Genomic DNA, 13,428 nt, shown 5'->3' with positions numbered 1-13,428 from the left:
AGATTTTTTCAACTGGCTGAACATTTGGGCCTATTGAGGGCTTACGGCTCCATGTCAACTTGGGAAGATGCCTGGTAAAGTACCTGGTGGATTTTTAAAAATCCTGTTCTGTTCCTTTTTTTTTTTTTTAAACAACAACTTAAAGATCTAGCTCCTTATAACCCTATACGTGGTGTTTTTAGATGACGTAAGTCCCCCAAGGTAGTTTCTACCACATGTCTATGGTCATGATTAAAAATTACTTCAATAGGCTGCGATGCTGGATGGAAACCAACAGGATGAAATTGAGCAGGGAATAAACGTTCATTCCTGCTTTTAGACGCAAAAGGCAATTTCGCAGTTGCAGGATGGGGAGCAGCTGAGCTTGGCAGCAGTTCCTGGGACTAAGCGCTCAATATGAACCAACAGTGGGATGTGGTGGCTAACAAGAATGAATACAGTCGTGTGCTTCCTCAGTAGAATTAATAGTTCACCGTACCGGTCACACGGCATCGGGAGTAATTTGTTTAGTTCCGAGAACATTCAGGAGCAACTTTGATGAAGCAGAGGAGCCGCTAGGAGGGTGTTGAATCCAATCCAAGACACATTTATTGGACGCCTGTGTGGGGCAGGCCGTTGGCTAACCAGTGTGGAGAAGAATGATGGGAAGAGACTGCCAGTCTCTAGCCTCAAGGAGTTGAACATTTAAATAGAGAGGCCGGCAGGTACATACATGACTGTAAAACGAAGCAGACTCTGAAGCCAAGAAGCACAAAAGAAGTGCTGTGGGAATTCAGGACCAGCGGTAGAATTTCCACAGGACAGAGGAAGCCCTAAAAGCAACGACGCAGAGACAGGGAAACCCGAGGCAGGTCTAGACTGCCTGGAAGAGCAGAGTAGGACTCAGTAGGAAATGGAGCTGAGGAGGAAGGTGTGGACCGGAGCACAAGGCACTGACTGGCAGGCAGTGGGAGGGGTGATAAATGGGTGAGCATCTGGAAATAATGAGGTGAGGACCAGTTGAAGAAATGAGGTGTGCTTAGTCTGAAGAAAAGAACACCAAGGCCCCCCTGGGAATGGGGACCAGACTTACTCTGTGTTCCTCCAGAAGCAAACATTCTTTATCTCAGGGCGAGAGGGTTACAAGGAACCAGATTTCGGTTCTTTTTAAGAAATCCAAGCTGCCCAACAACGACTAGCTAGTCTCGGTGAAGGTGAGTGCCATCGTGGGTAGGCTGAGCGAAAGTTTGAAGCCGACACTCTGCAGGGAATGTGGGGAGGGATGCTTCCGGAAGAGGCCTGAGGGTTCTAGGAATGACCCACGGCCTCCCCCAACATGTGGTGACCCATTGTTGAGTTTTCCTTCTTCTTCGTTAGGTTACCCATGAGTATATCAGCCCCTGAATAAAGCTGGCAGGTCCTTGACTCTCAGTTCAGTGAGATGTCAGACTACCTCAACCCGGGCAGCCAGTGCTTTGACGTAGCCACTCCTCATCATCGCTTTGCTTTCTAGCACATGCACTATCCTTTCCTAGTGTGATATGTGGTGGCCCTTCAAATAGGAACTTAACAGGTTTTTGCGAGACTTCCCCATGAGGGGAATGAAATGCAAATCAACAACTGATACAGGTCCCGTGCAAAGAAGACTTAATTTATAAAGAATCTCTGGCCCTAACCGGTTTTGCTCAGTGGATAGAGCGTCGGCCTGCGGACTGGAGGGTCCCAGGTTCGATTCCAGTCAAGGGCATGTACCTTGGTTGCGGGCACTTCCCCAGTAGGGGGTGTGCAGGAGGCAGCTGATCGGTGGTTCTCTCTCATTGATGTTCCTCTCCCTTCCTCTCTGTAAAAAATCAATAAAATATATTTTAAAAAAAAAGAATCTCCGGGGCAGTAGGTGTAGAGTTTACACAGTGGGTTCTGGCGATGGAAAGACTTGACTTCAAATGCCAGCCATGCCAGTTATAGCTGTGTGGTCCTGGGCAAGTGGTGGAATCTCCCTGTTTCCTGGTCTGTCAATGGGGATTGACCACTGTTGGGCCCGACCTGCAGGTTGTTTGGGAGGATTCAGTGAGATGAAGCACTTAGCTCAACGGTTCTCAACCTGTGGGTCACGACCCCTTTCACAGGGGTCGCCTAAGACCATCCTGCATATCAGATATTTACATTACGATTCATAACAGTAGCAACATTACAGTGATGAAGTAGCAATGAAAATTTTATGGTTGGGTCACAACATGAGGAACTGTATTTGAAGGGCCAGAAGGTTGAGAACCACTGACTTAGCCGGTGCCTGGCAGTATCGGGTCCAGTTACACGTACCGAGTTCTCACATTGTACAGTGGTGTTCCAAGGAGCCCTTCAGAGCTAAAAGAATTCTTCACAAAACGGAAACATCACCATCGTCATGGCTAACGTATATGTGCCAGGTATTGTTCTGAAGCATCACAGGTTGAACTCATTTAATCCTCAGAACAACCCTATAAAGTAAATACTGTTATGATCCCCCATTTACTGGGACACTGAGAACTTACCTATCTTGACCAGTCCATGCTAATACATGAGGGAGCCAGGGTTCACACCAAGCAAACTATGGAGTTATTTCAACCACTTCCTAACAGTTTCAAATTTGGGAAACAAGCAAATATTCCTACTTTCTTCCCAATTTCATCCCAAATACTCTGCTGTATAAATTTCAAGCAGTTTTATTTGTTCAGGGCTATTTCACATTAATATCTTTTTTTTTTTTAAATATATTTTATTGATTTTTTACAGAGAGGAAGGGAGAGAGATAGAGAGTTAGAAACATCGATGAGAGAGACATCAATCAGCTGCCTCCTGCACATCCCCCACCGGGGACGTGCCCGCAACCCAGGTACATGCCCTTGACCGGAATCGAACCCAGGACCTTTCAGTCCGCAGGCCGACGCTCTATCCACTGAGCCAAACCGGTTTCGGCCACATTAATATCTTTTTAAGTCTTACTTATTACACTAAAACACGAGGGCCCTAATGACCATGTCTTTGGCCAGAGCATTGAGAAGGTCCTTAATAAAAGTAGAGTGATGCATAAATAAGTGGAAAAAATTAATTAGCCACTTTTTAAAAATATATTTTTATTGATTTCAGAGAGGAAGGGAGAAATAGAAACATCAATGATGAGAGAGAATCATTGATTGGCTGCCTCCTGCATACCCCCGTACTGGGGATCGAGCCCAAAATCTGGGCATGTGCCCTGACTGGGAATCGAACCGTGACCTCCTGGTTCATAGGTCAACACCCAACCACTGAGACACACCAGCTGACCTCTTTCTCTGTCTTATCATCTAGTGTTTCCAGATATTCCTCAAATGTACCCACCCACTAGTTGTTGTCAAACACTGGTGGCTGCATCCTTACCCACCCTACCCATAAATTCCAAGTTAAAGAATAATCTTACCAATCCAATCCATGCTACCTCAAGTCTCACATCAACCAAACGCCATTCCCACAACCTTTCTCTGGCACCCTCCTAGATCCCTGAAGAATATTCAGGATAAGTGAAGTTTGATGTAAGGGACTGCCTCTAATTTTCTTTGGAGAATTCTTGGGAATTCCTAAATACCCCTGGGGGAAAAAAATCAAGATATGAAGCTGAGACTCACATAGAAACTATGTACATAAATCTTACAAAACTAAAGGAGAATGTGTGAAAACACTCCTGTCTATAGAAGGGAAAGTCCGCTGAGTGTTGCGCTACTGCTGGTGGAATATACCAGGAGTAATCCATTCCATTGTTGGGGCCAAAAATGCAGCTTTTCCTGTTCTAGCGGGAGAGTGTTCTCTCACCTTCAGTGAGGCCGAGGTGAGGGGGGAGGGGGGGGCCAAGCGAGTTTACCATAGTCCTTTCCACTCTGTGAAGTGATACTGTGTTCATTGTTTGGGTCAGGTGGCTGGGAACGTAACCTCTCACTTCATGGGTGCAACTATTCCTTTATAGATTAGATAAGAACAACTGATGAACTTTTAAATATTGAGAAGACTAATCAGAACTGGAAGGGAGGAGGGCTCTTGGCCACAGCCCAATAAATATGCCGACTGAGATAAAAGCACCTACTGAACTTTTTCTCCATCCCATACCTCTTGCTCTTTAGTCTCCCTCTCTTTCTCCTTCCTCTCTTCTCCTGCCTGTTAATATCTCAACTCTCTTATCGCCACAATCTTCTCTTCCTTCTCTTATCAACTCCAACTCTATCCTCAAAGACTTAATTTTGCACACTCCCTTCACTGGCCAAAATGTGGACTTAAATTTTTTAAATTTTATTCTTTTATACTAATACTTTCTGGATTTAATTTGGAAAATAGCTGTGGGGAGCACATTTTAGTCTCACTTGTCTCTTTTTATATAAGAAACGAGAGGCCCGGTGCACGACATCCGTGCACTTGGGAGAGGGGGTCCCTCAGCCCGGCCTGTGCCCTCTGGCAGACCAGGACCCCTCAGGGGATGTCTGCCTGCCAGCTTAGGCCCACTCCAGAAGCCTGGCTCACTGCTCCTTAGCTCTGCCTTGGAGGCAGGAGAGGCTCCCGCCACCATCACTATGCTCTCCAGCCGTAAGCCCAGCTTCTGGCTGAGTGGTGCTCCCCCTGTGGGAGCACACTGACCAGCAGGGGGCAGCTCCTGCATTGAGCATCTGCCCCCTGGTGGTCAGTGCACGTCATAGCGACTGGTTGTTCCACCATTCGGTCTATTTGCATATTAGAGTTTTATTATATAGGATAGGATATGTCTTTTAAAAATATCTCCATTTCAGTTTCAGGCAACAATCTTAGCCTCAATCCATTCAGAGTTGTCAGGTTGGTTCTGCTTCCAGAATCTTTTGGTGGCAAAGAATTGGGGGTGAAGATGGACATAGGGTCACACAGTTTGTGCACCTCCTTTGGCCCCAGGAATCTCTGCTTCAGCTCTTCTGGGAATCAGGGCCAGGCTGCATTGGGTTGTGTGTGTGTGTGTGTGTGTGTGTGTGTGTGTGATTTTTTTCATTTTTATTGATTTCAGAGAGCAAGGGTGAGAGAGAGAGAGATAGAAACATCAATGAGAGAATCATGGATCGGCTGCCTCCTGCACACCTCCTACCAGGGATCGAACCTACAACCTGGGCATGTGCCCTCACTGGGAATCGAACTGTGACCTCCTAGTTCATAGATCGACACTCAACCACTGAGCCACACCATGGGTTTTTAATGTCCATCTGTTGCTTTGAGTTGCTAGGAGGCTTTTCTTCTGTGAGAGACAGACCTTCCGCAGGAAGAACGGGCACCCCCGGAGGCTGCCATGCTCTGCAGTCCACTTGCAGCGCCTTTTGCTGAGCTCCGAGCAGGTCGGCCCAGTGGGAGAGTCCGGTCCCGTCAGCATTCTGCGGCTGGGACGTGCTGTCTCCATCAGCATCTTCCTCAGGTCCCCCAGGGCCCAGAGCATAAAGGCCTTTTCCACAGCAAGGAACACAATGCAGAGCCAAAGGGGCTCTTCAGGAGATGACAAGCTCCTCCTCCCATGGCTGGTTGTAAATCATGATTCTTTGGGGTGGAAAGGAGGAGGGGGTTCGATCCCTGGCCCTCCAAGAACCTCCTCTCATTAAATCAAAGCAATTTGCTGCTCTCCACACGCTCTTCCTACTGTGGAGGAAGTCAGCTCACTGTCCCATGGCGGTCCCTGCCCCTGAGGGTGCTGGTGGCTGGCCCACCGCACGTTGGCGTGTCTTCCCATAGATTTCTCCTCCCAGAGCCAGGCTGCCCAGGTACAACCAGGAGTTGGTCTGCTGGGCCCCTTGTCCCCGCTGCCCAAGCCGCACTTCTAGCTGCTGTTTTCCGTGGCCCCGGCTTCTACGTGTTGGCAGGAGGACAGTGCTCCCTTTGTGCGGGGCGGCTACAATGAGGTAACCGAAGAAAGGGCCTTGGTCCGCGCTGGCAGCTGCTGCGAACCAGGACTGCCAGCTCCTCCTGGCCCGCCGCCTCTCCCTCTTGCTCCGCTGAGCGCACATAAAGGAGACGGATTGCCCCCGGCTCCTCTGCAGAGAAGCATCTTGTGCAGCGCATTCCGATGCCCTGAGCAAAGGACGGGCTCCTGTGCAGGCCCACGGCCATCTAAGCCCCCGCTCAGCGGGCTTGCGGGCAGCTGTGGCCTGTGAGAGGGCATTTCAGAGCTGGCCTCCCACACGGCCTGGGAGCTGGCTTCGAGGAAGAGGAAGGAGGAGGAGGAAGGCCTGTGGCCGCCTGTCTGGCAGGCCCACTGCTGGGCCGGTTGCAAGGCTCCGGTGGCCTGTGATGAGGGCTGACGGACAAAGGCTGGTGCGGATAAAAGCAAAGCCGGGTGCTCAGAGAGCCTCAGCGGCCGGTCACCCCGAGAAGCAGTCCTACCCCGGAGGTTAGGGCGAAGCTCCTTGTTTTGGAGGTACCAGCAGTTAACTTGGGGCCACAGCCTCCCCTCGCTGCCTCCCTGTAGGAGAGTTCATTTTCAGGGGAAAGGGATCATCTGCCTGGTCCTACCAGAGTGAGGGTAAAAGGTGATCGATGGGACTTGTTCTGCCACGAATACGACTGTCCGCTCCACTGATGTTCTTATTGAACCATCTTCCAAAAGAGAACGTTTCCCTTCACCTTCCCCACCCCCTTCCTTTCACTAGCGAACACTAGCGCTGGAGGGAAGACTTTTGTTGACAAGTTTGAAGGGTCAGATTAAAAAATCAATTTGCCTGACAAACTCAAGCAGCGAGTCTGTAAGGAGGCCTCCTGGTCATTGCAATATAACCTCATAAAACAAGAGGTGTTAGAGGCCGATGAAATGTCGAGGTCTGTGATGCTAAAAGCAGCCACAGCGGGAAGGAAGCCTGGGACAATGTGAAAGGGTTTGTGTTTAATTGGCTGTGAATGCCACAGAACCGTGCTCAACTCTTTGTGGAGATGGTTTCAACTCTTCACTAAGAATCACCCATTACCCACAATTCCAGGAAGCAACCCTTTTCTAAAACTTTTTCTCCCCTTACAATGTTCATGGAATTTCTGCTCAGGTGAATTGACCAGATATCAGAGATCAGCACGCTCATCCGTGGCCTACACGAGTGAGGCTCAGGAAGGGGGCTTCTTGGGGGCGGTGGGCACCCGAGGTCATAGGAAGAGAAGATGCTAGAAAGACGAGAGCGCATGGTTCCTTTTGAAAGCCTTTACCATTACCTGATGGGGTATATATCAGTGTTTGCAAGCTTTCCTTTTTGTTTGCCAGAACCGACAAAATATAAATGTATTTACACTGTGACCTGCCACACTCACACACACACACACACACACACACACACACAGACACACACACAGCTGAAATGATGTTTCACAGAACTGAGGCTTGCGGAGGTCATCCAGTACCGGCGCCAAAAGCGGGAACCAAGTGGTCTAACCTCAGAGCCTGAACTCTTTATCACTGTGGCATAATTTTTTTTTAAAAAGAATGTGTTTCTAAAATTGCCAGCGATTGGCTGTAAGTAATTTGAAATACTGCCTTTTAGATTAAGCCCAGAGGCTATAACCTGCTTATAAATTGTGATTCAGTATTCCCAACAATTTCTAACCTAACTTTTAAAGATTTGCCTTGTGTACCAGACGCATAGAATCATAGAACTTTACTTTTTTATTTTTTTACAATCCAGTCTAGAAGGAGTCCAGAAGGAGATACTTTAGCTAAAAGAAGAATACACTATAGCTATAGGCAGAGATTCCAAGGGGTTTGTTTCATGCCCACCCCCAAGCCCCTCACTGCCTTTCCTCTGAGCTCTTGGGCCCTCTGGCTCACTCACCTTCCAGAAAGGCCCTGTGTGCACTTGCTCCAGCATTGGGCTGCTGCTTTAGGACACAAGACCCCAGTTTTCGATCTGTAGCTATAAAGTGTACTGTATTTTTAGAGTTCAACTTTCTTACTTAAAAGGAAAAAAAAGACATCACCTTATATTCAAATGAATATGGTACATGCTAGAGCTCACCCTTGATTCCCCTTGCTGTGAGTTTGCCTATCTTGAAATTCTAGGGGGGTTGAGAGCAGGCGGCTTTCATCAGATGAGTGTTTGAGAAGCCCACCGTGGAGAAAGGGTACATCTAAAATAAAATAAAAACTGGAAACAACAAAATTCTGGAACCAGCAGCTGCCATCCCCCCTCTTCCGTTGTTTCTGGGCCTGATCCAATGGCCCTGCACGAGTGCTGGAACGCAGTGAGGATGAGAAAGACAGTACATAACAGAGGGCGCCTTCATTAGAGTTCATGTTTCAAAGCCAGGGATAGGAAGCATCGGACGACACACAGTGAGACACATTGATGTGTGGGACATAGGTTTTTAGCAGAGGGAGAATAAAGTCCATACAAATCATAGAGCCTTGGGAACTTGACATTATTTATATATTATTCTGTAATTCTTGGCTGAATACATATTTTATTTACCCAAGAAGCTATACTAAATATTATGTCAGAAGAAATCTGACTTAAAATATAGACTTGCAGACTTCCACGTATACATTTATGAAACACTTTCCCTGTCTCAGCCCAGAAAACCATGAATTTGGTGTACATATGTTGTACCGAACTGATTGCCAAAAGACTGTCTTCATACATAAAAAGGCAAATGCATATTAACCCATTTGCATCAAGAAACTCTCTTCCATTCCTGTCTTTCCAAAGTGACTGCGGCCTACAATACCCAGCTCTCTGAATGGCTCTAGGTCAGGAACAGCGGGCAGGAGCATCAGAGAAGAGATGGTGTGAGGATAGACGGGCACACAGAGGAGAAGGTGGGAGGGAAAGAAAGCATCTCGGAGGAAGAAAGTACTGCTTCCTGGTACCCCAAGCAGAGATGTGCAGCTTATTGTGTCCATGCCGCTCGCCGGCGGAAGAATCGCAGGCTTCAGTGGTGACAAGCTCAGCCAATGATGGGAAGGAGAGAGGCCCCTCCTGAAGGAAAGTATTTGAAACAGGGAAGTCAAGATATTTGTGAGATGTGGTTCAGACGAGGATGAAATGGGGCATGGGATACTCTGAAAACAGATGAGCTCATTTTTAATGCTGGAGTGTTGAAGTAGCGTCATCCCAATAAATGGATACTTACCCTTAGGGCAAGGAGTCAAGAAGCCAAGTTCATACACTAAAGCCAGAGTTGGCCTCCTGGTCCGTGGGAGCTGTAATTAGTTTTTTCAGGGGCAGAGGGTACAGTAAACTCGGTTACATAAGATCTGGGTTCACGTTCCCACTCCATTTTACTTGGTGTGAACTAAGGCCTCAGAGAGTTACTTAATTGTCTTTGAATCTGTCTTATAGGTTGTGATTAGAAATAAGAATATATCAGGCACTAAGCAAGTGCTTACTATGAAAAGGATAAGTGATATGATTCAAATACAAATGAAATTATAAACGGAAGTTTGTGGCTTCGATTCCCACATAAGCTCATTACCATTGTAGTAAGATTCTGGGGGCAAATCCAGCCAGTTATCTGGCAATCATGGACATGATTTTTTCATACTTTACCTTACTCTAAATATTTTGGTATGAACAGGTCACTACCTAAATGTTAAGCCACTATTAGAATCTGATACTGATCATTTAATTATAATATAACCTCATGTACTATTTCTAGAAACACCATTTTAAATAGTACAATGAACTATAATTGGATTATCCTATTATTGGATTTTACTGTTTTAATGGGAGGAAAAAGTAGGAGGGGAGAAAATAGCTAATGAAACAGAAGAGCCCATAATCTTATCTTTTGAGATTTTTGTGTCCTTTGCATGGTTTTTTCCATCCAGAGAGGCATCAAGATCTGATCTGTTTGACAGGAAACCTTAAAAGTCATGCCTCCTAAGATAACACCTTGCCTGAGGTAAACAGTGAGCCTGTCCTGAAAGTGAGGAGAAGAATGTTTAACATGACATGAGGTACTCCAGGCCTGTGGAACAAGGTGATGGAAAGCAGGGTCCAAAAATGAGGACCCCACCCAAGTACTTCTTTATAAAAGTTTTGAATAGACGAGATGAAATGAAACAGCAGAGAAGCAATTGGAGAACTTAGTCCTTATAATTCAATTGTACTTTAAATACAAATTGAAGAACTCTAGCTGATTTGGCTCAGTGGGTAGAGTGTTGGCCTGTGGACTGAAAGGTCCCAGGTTCGATTCCGGTCAAGGGCACATGTCTGGGTTGCTGGCTCAATCCCCAGTAAGGGGCATGCGGGAGGCAGACGATCAATGATTCTCTCTCATCATTGATGTTTCTATTTCTCCCTCTCCCTTCCTCTCTGAAATCAATAGAAATATATTTTTAAAATAATAAAAATGTAATGGCAGTTAATCTGTGTGAGTCACCACAGTGCTTGGATTTGAGATATGCTTAGATTATCCTGCCTGAAAATGTTTGTAAGTCTCTCTCTCTTCATCCAAGAGCACATACATGTACACACACACACACACACACACACACACACACACAACATACTACTTACTATTCACACTCATAGCTTCTCCAACTACTGGTAGTGGTAACCAAAGAAATAATTTTATAGCTTTTTCAAATCATTCTAGAGACACGTGAAATCAACTCTTGAGGCAGAAAACGGGTGATTGTGTGTTTGCGGGGCAGCTGGTGCTTAGCCATTCTGTGGCCTTTCCCCTTCACCTGAGATGCCCTGGTTAAATTTGTCTCCAAGTTCTCATACATGTATGAAATCCCATTGTCAGGTGGGATGCGCGTAGGGAAGTGTAGAAGGAAATACTGTTCCCACTCCCTTTCGCTGGAGAATTCCCTGGACTGACTTCCTGAAAATCTCCTTCTGTTTGCCTTCACCAGGAATGGCGGCTCTGGATAGAAAGGCATCGGGGAAGATGGGAATGCGCGCTGTAGTCTATTACATGACTACGACCATCATTGCCGTGGTGATTGGCATAATCATTGTCATCATCATCCATCCTGGGAAGGGCACAAAGGAGCACATGCACAGAGAAGGCAAGGTTATCCAAGTGACAGCTGCAGATGCCTTCCTGGACTTGATCAGGTACGTCCTCGCAAGCCCGTCCCTTTGGGTGCATTTTGACCACCCAACCCCTCTTATTTGGGGGAGCTAATCAAGCCCGGAAAGTGGCATCCAACTGAACCCGCCTTGCTGGGCTTAAAATGTCCGCATCTTTACTTTGTTCTAACAGAAATTAAAGTTAGGGTCCATATCAGTCTTATGTAGAAGAGGTCAGAAGAGCAAGGAGTAGACATAGATGAATTTTGAGAGCCCTGCTTTCAGGTTTTAAATCTGATCACTCAGTTCCCCTCTCGACCCTGCAGCTCACCTTGGAATATTAATAATTCTTAACTTACTTTTCTCAAGTCTTGCCTTTTAAGGCTAGTTTTTATTCAAGTGTAGCCTGTTTATTGGACTCTTCCAATTCAGAACCTGTGATCTGTATTATCATTCATTATACATAACAATTTCTTTCCAAAAGGGACTTTAGAGAACATCTAGTCATTCCTATTTCAAGTTTTTGTGTGTGTGTTTTTCTGTTTGTTTGTTTTTTTGCACTGTTTATGAGAAAGGAGTTGGCCAATCAGTAATAAAAGGTTAAAGGATGACTTCTTTAGCATTAGTTTCTGTACAAAACACACACTGATTACAATTGAGCCTTATCTAATATTGAAACAGACTTGGTGATAGAATTGTTCTTACATGGAACTATGACATATGTCAAAGTTTGATCCTGGAACCTCCTGCTTGCTCTCTCTACCTTTGCATCAGTCAGGTCCTGGCAGGAAGCATATTGCATTTTCAAAAGGATCGTTGAAAAGGGCAGAGTTAAGGGAACTTTCAAGGGATGGTGGGGTACCAGGGGACTAACAGCAATAGGAAACTGTTCTGTTACTACCTCTAGTCTGAGGGATAAAGGCAGGAGCTGTTACTGGAACTCAGGAAGAGCTGTGGCCTTGGTAAAGGCCCTTGGGAGAGGAGCAATAGCTCTAGTGTAGAGGGAGGGAGCTGCTGCCCAGCCGTTAGAGAGAGAGCTGGAAGAATATGAACATCCACTTCTCTCTCTCCTGCTCTGTGATCTTTCAGAGCGTCCCCCTAGACCCGTGGTCGGCAAACTGCGGCTCGCGAGCCACATGCGGCTCTTTGGCCCCTTGAGTGTGGCTCTTCCTAAGCCTTAGGAGTACCCTAATTAAGTTAATAACAATGTACCTACCTATATAGTTTAAGTTTAAAAAATTTGGCTCTCAAAAGAAATTTCAATCGTTGTACTGTTGATATTTGGCTCTGTTGACTAATGAGTTTGCCAACCACTGCCCTAGACAAACCTAACAGGAAGCTATAGGCAAGAGAACCCACATGCTATAGTCCTGTGTCAGCCTCCCAGGGCACAGAGCAGCATGGAGGGTGGATCTAGAAGGGCCAATGGAAGATATCCCAGCACAGGCCTCTAAATTCCCACCTGCTTGGCATCCCCCACCCACCATGTAGCCCCACCCAGACTGTCGACCCCAAACCTAGCCCTTTCCTCCCTGCCTTACAAACTTATTGGCAACGTAACTGGTGTACCAATCCTAGATACCAACCCTATGGGGATCCCCACTGATCATCTGAAAAAAACTCCTCCTAGAGATTGTATTTCATATGCCAACTCAGCAACCAGGTCTGTGACAGGTAGATTCAACAGAGAGTTGGGGAGCAAAGGGCCTCTTTGGCCACACTTCTCAATTCCTACTGTGGGTGACTTTGTACCGTCTGTATGTAAGCATGACCCAGCCCCACAGGGCCTCTTCTTGAAAGTCTTGTTCAGGGAGTTAATTGCAAAGATCTGAAGATAACAAGCTAGCCTATAAAATTTCATATCAAGTTGTTACCCAATAGCTGTCTCTTATTCTGTTCATACAGTTAATTAAGGCTTTTCACCATTTTTTTTTCATAACTATTTATCCTCAGGTATTTTGAATTAGAAGTATTTTATATAATCTCTTTCAGTACAATTTCTACTCCTTGTTTGAAGAGTTGGGATCTTGTCATTCCCAATCTGGTTGATCCATCAGAGTACCATATGTTCTGCCCTTCCTTGCTGCAGTGGTAACTATGTGACTAACCTATCCCCACCCAATCACGTGGCTTAAACATTCATCCTAGAATCTCCTGAACTCACATTTCTCTTGAGGTTTATAGAAGCAGAGCCGCAGAGTGTAGATGGGAAGGGATAGGAAACAGGATGGTCTAGGCTAGTGGTTCTCAACCTGTGGGTCGCGACCCTTTGGCGGTCCAACGACCCTTTCACAGGGGTCGCCTAAGACCATCCTGCATATCAGATATTTACATTACAATTCATAACAGTAGCAACATTACAGTTATGAAGTAGCAACGAAAATCATTTTATGGTTGGGTCACAACATAAGGAACTGTATTTAAAGGGCCAGAAGGTTGAGAA

At 46.1% G+C, this 13,428-nt stretch overlaps 1 protein-coding gene across 1 annotated transcript in view; it reads left to right on the top strand.

The window, feature by feature from the left end:
• Window positions 1–13,428, top strand: part of SLC1A3 (solute carrier family 1 member 3) — a 73,243-nt gene that overhangs the window by 46,655 nt on the left and 13,160 nt on the right. Inside the window, exon 4 of the mRNA XM_070411822.1 lies at window positions 10,826–11,030. Within this exon, the coding sequence (XP_070267923.1) occupies window positions 10,826–11,030 (205 nt within the window). The remainder of the gene's footprint in view (window positions 1–10,825; window positions 11,031–13,428) is intronic.

Source organism: Myotis yumanensis, unplaced genomic scaffold (assembly GCF_028538775.1).
Source record: "Myotis yumanensis isolate MYYU_CA2020_CCGP unplaced genomic scaffold, mMyoYum1.0.hap1 SCAF_4, whole genome shotgun sequence".
In the NCBI taxonomy this organism is placed as follows: domain Eukaryota; kingdom Metazoa; phylum Chordata; class Mammalia; order Chiroptera; family Vespertilionidae; genus Myotis; species Myotis yumanensis.
This window is presented reverse-complemented; position numbering and strand designations above follow the sequence as displayed.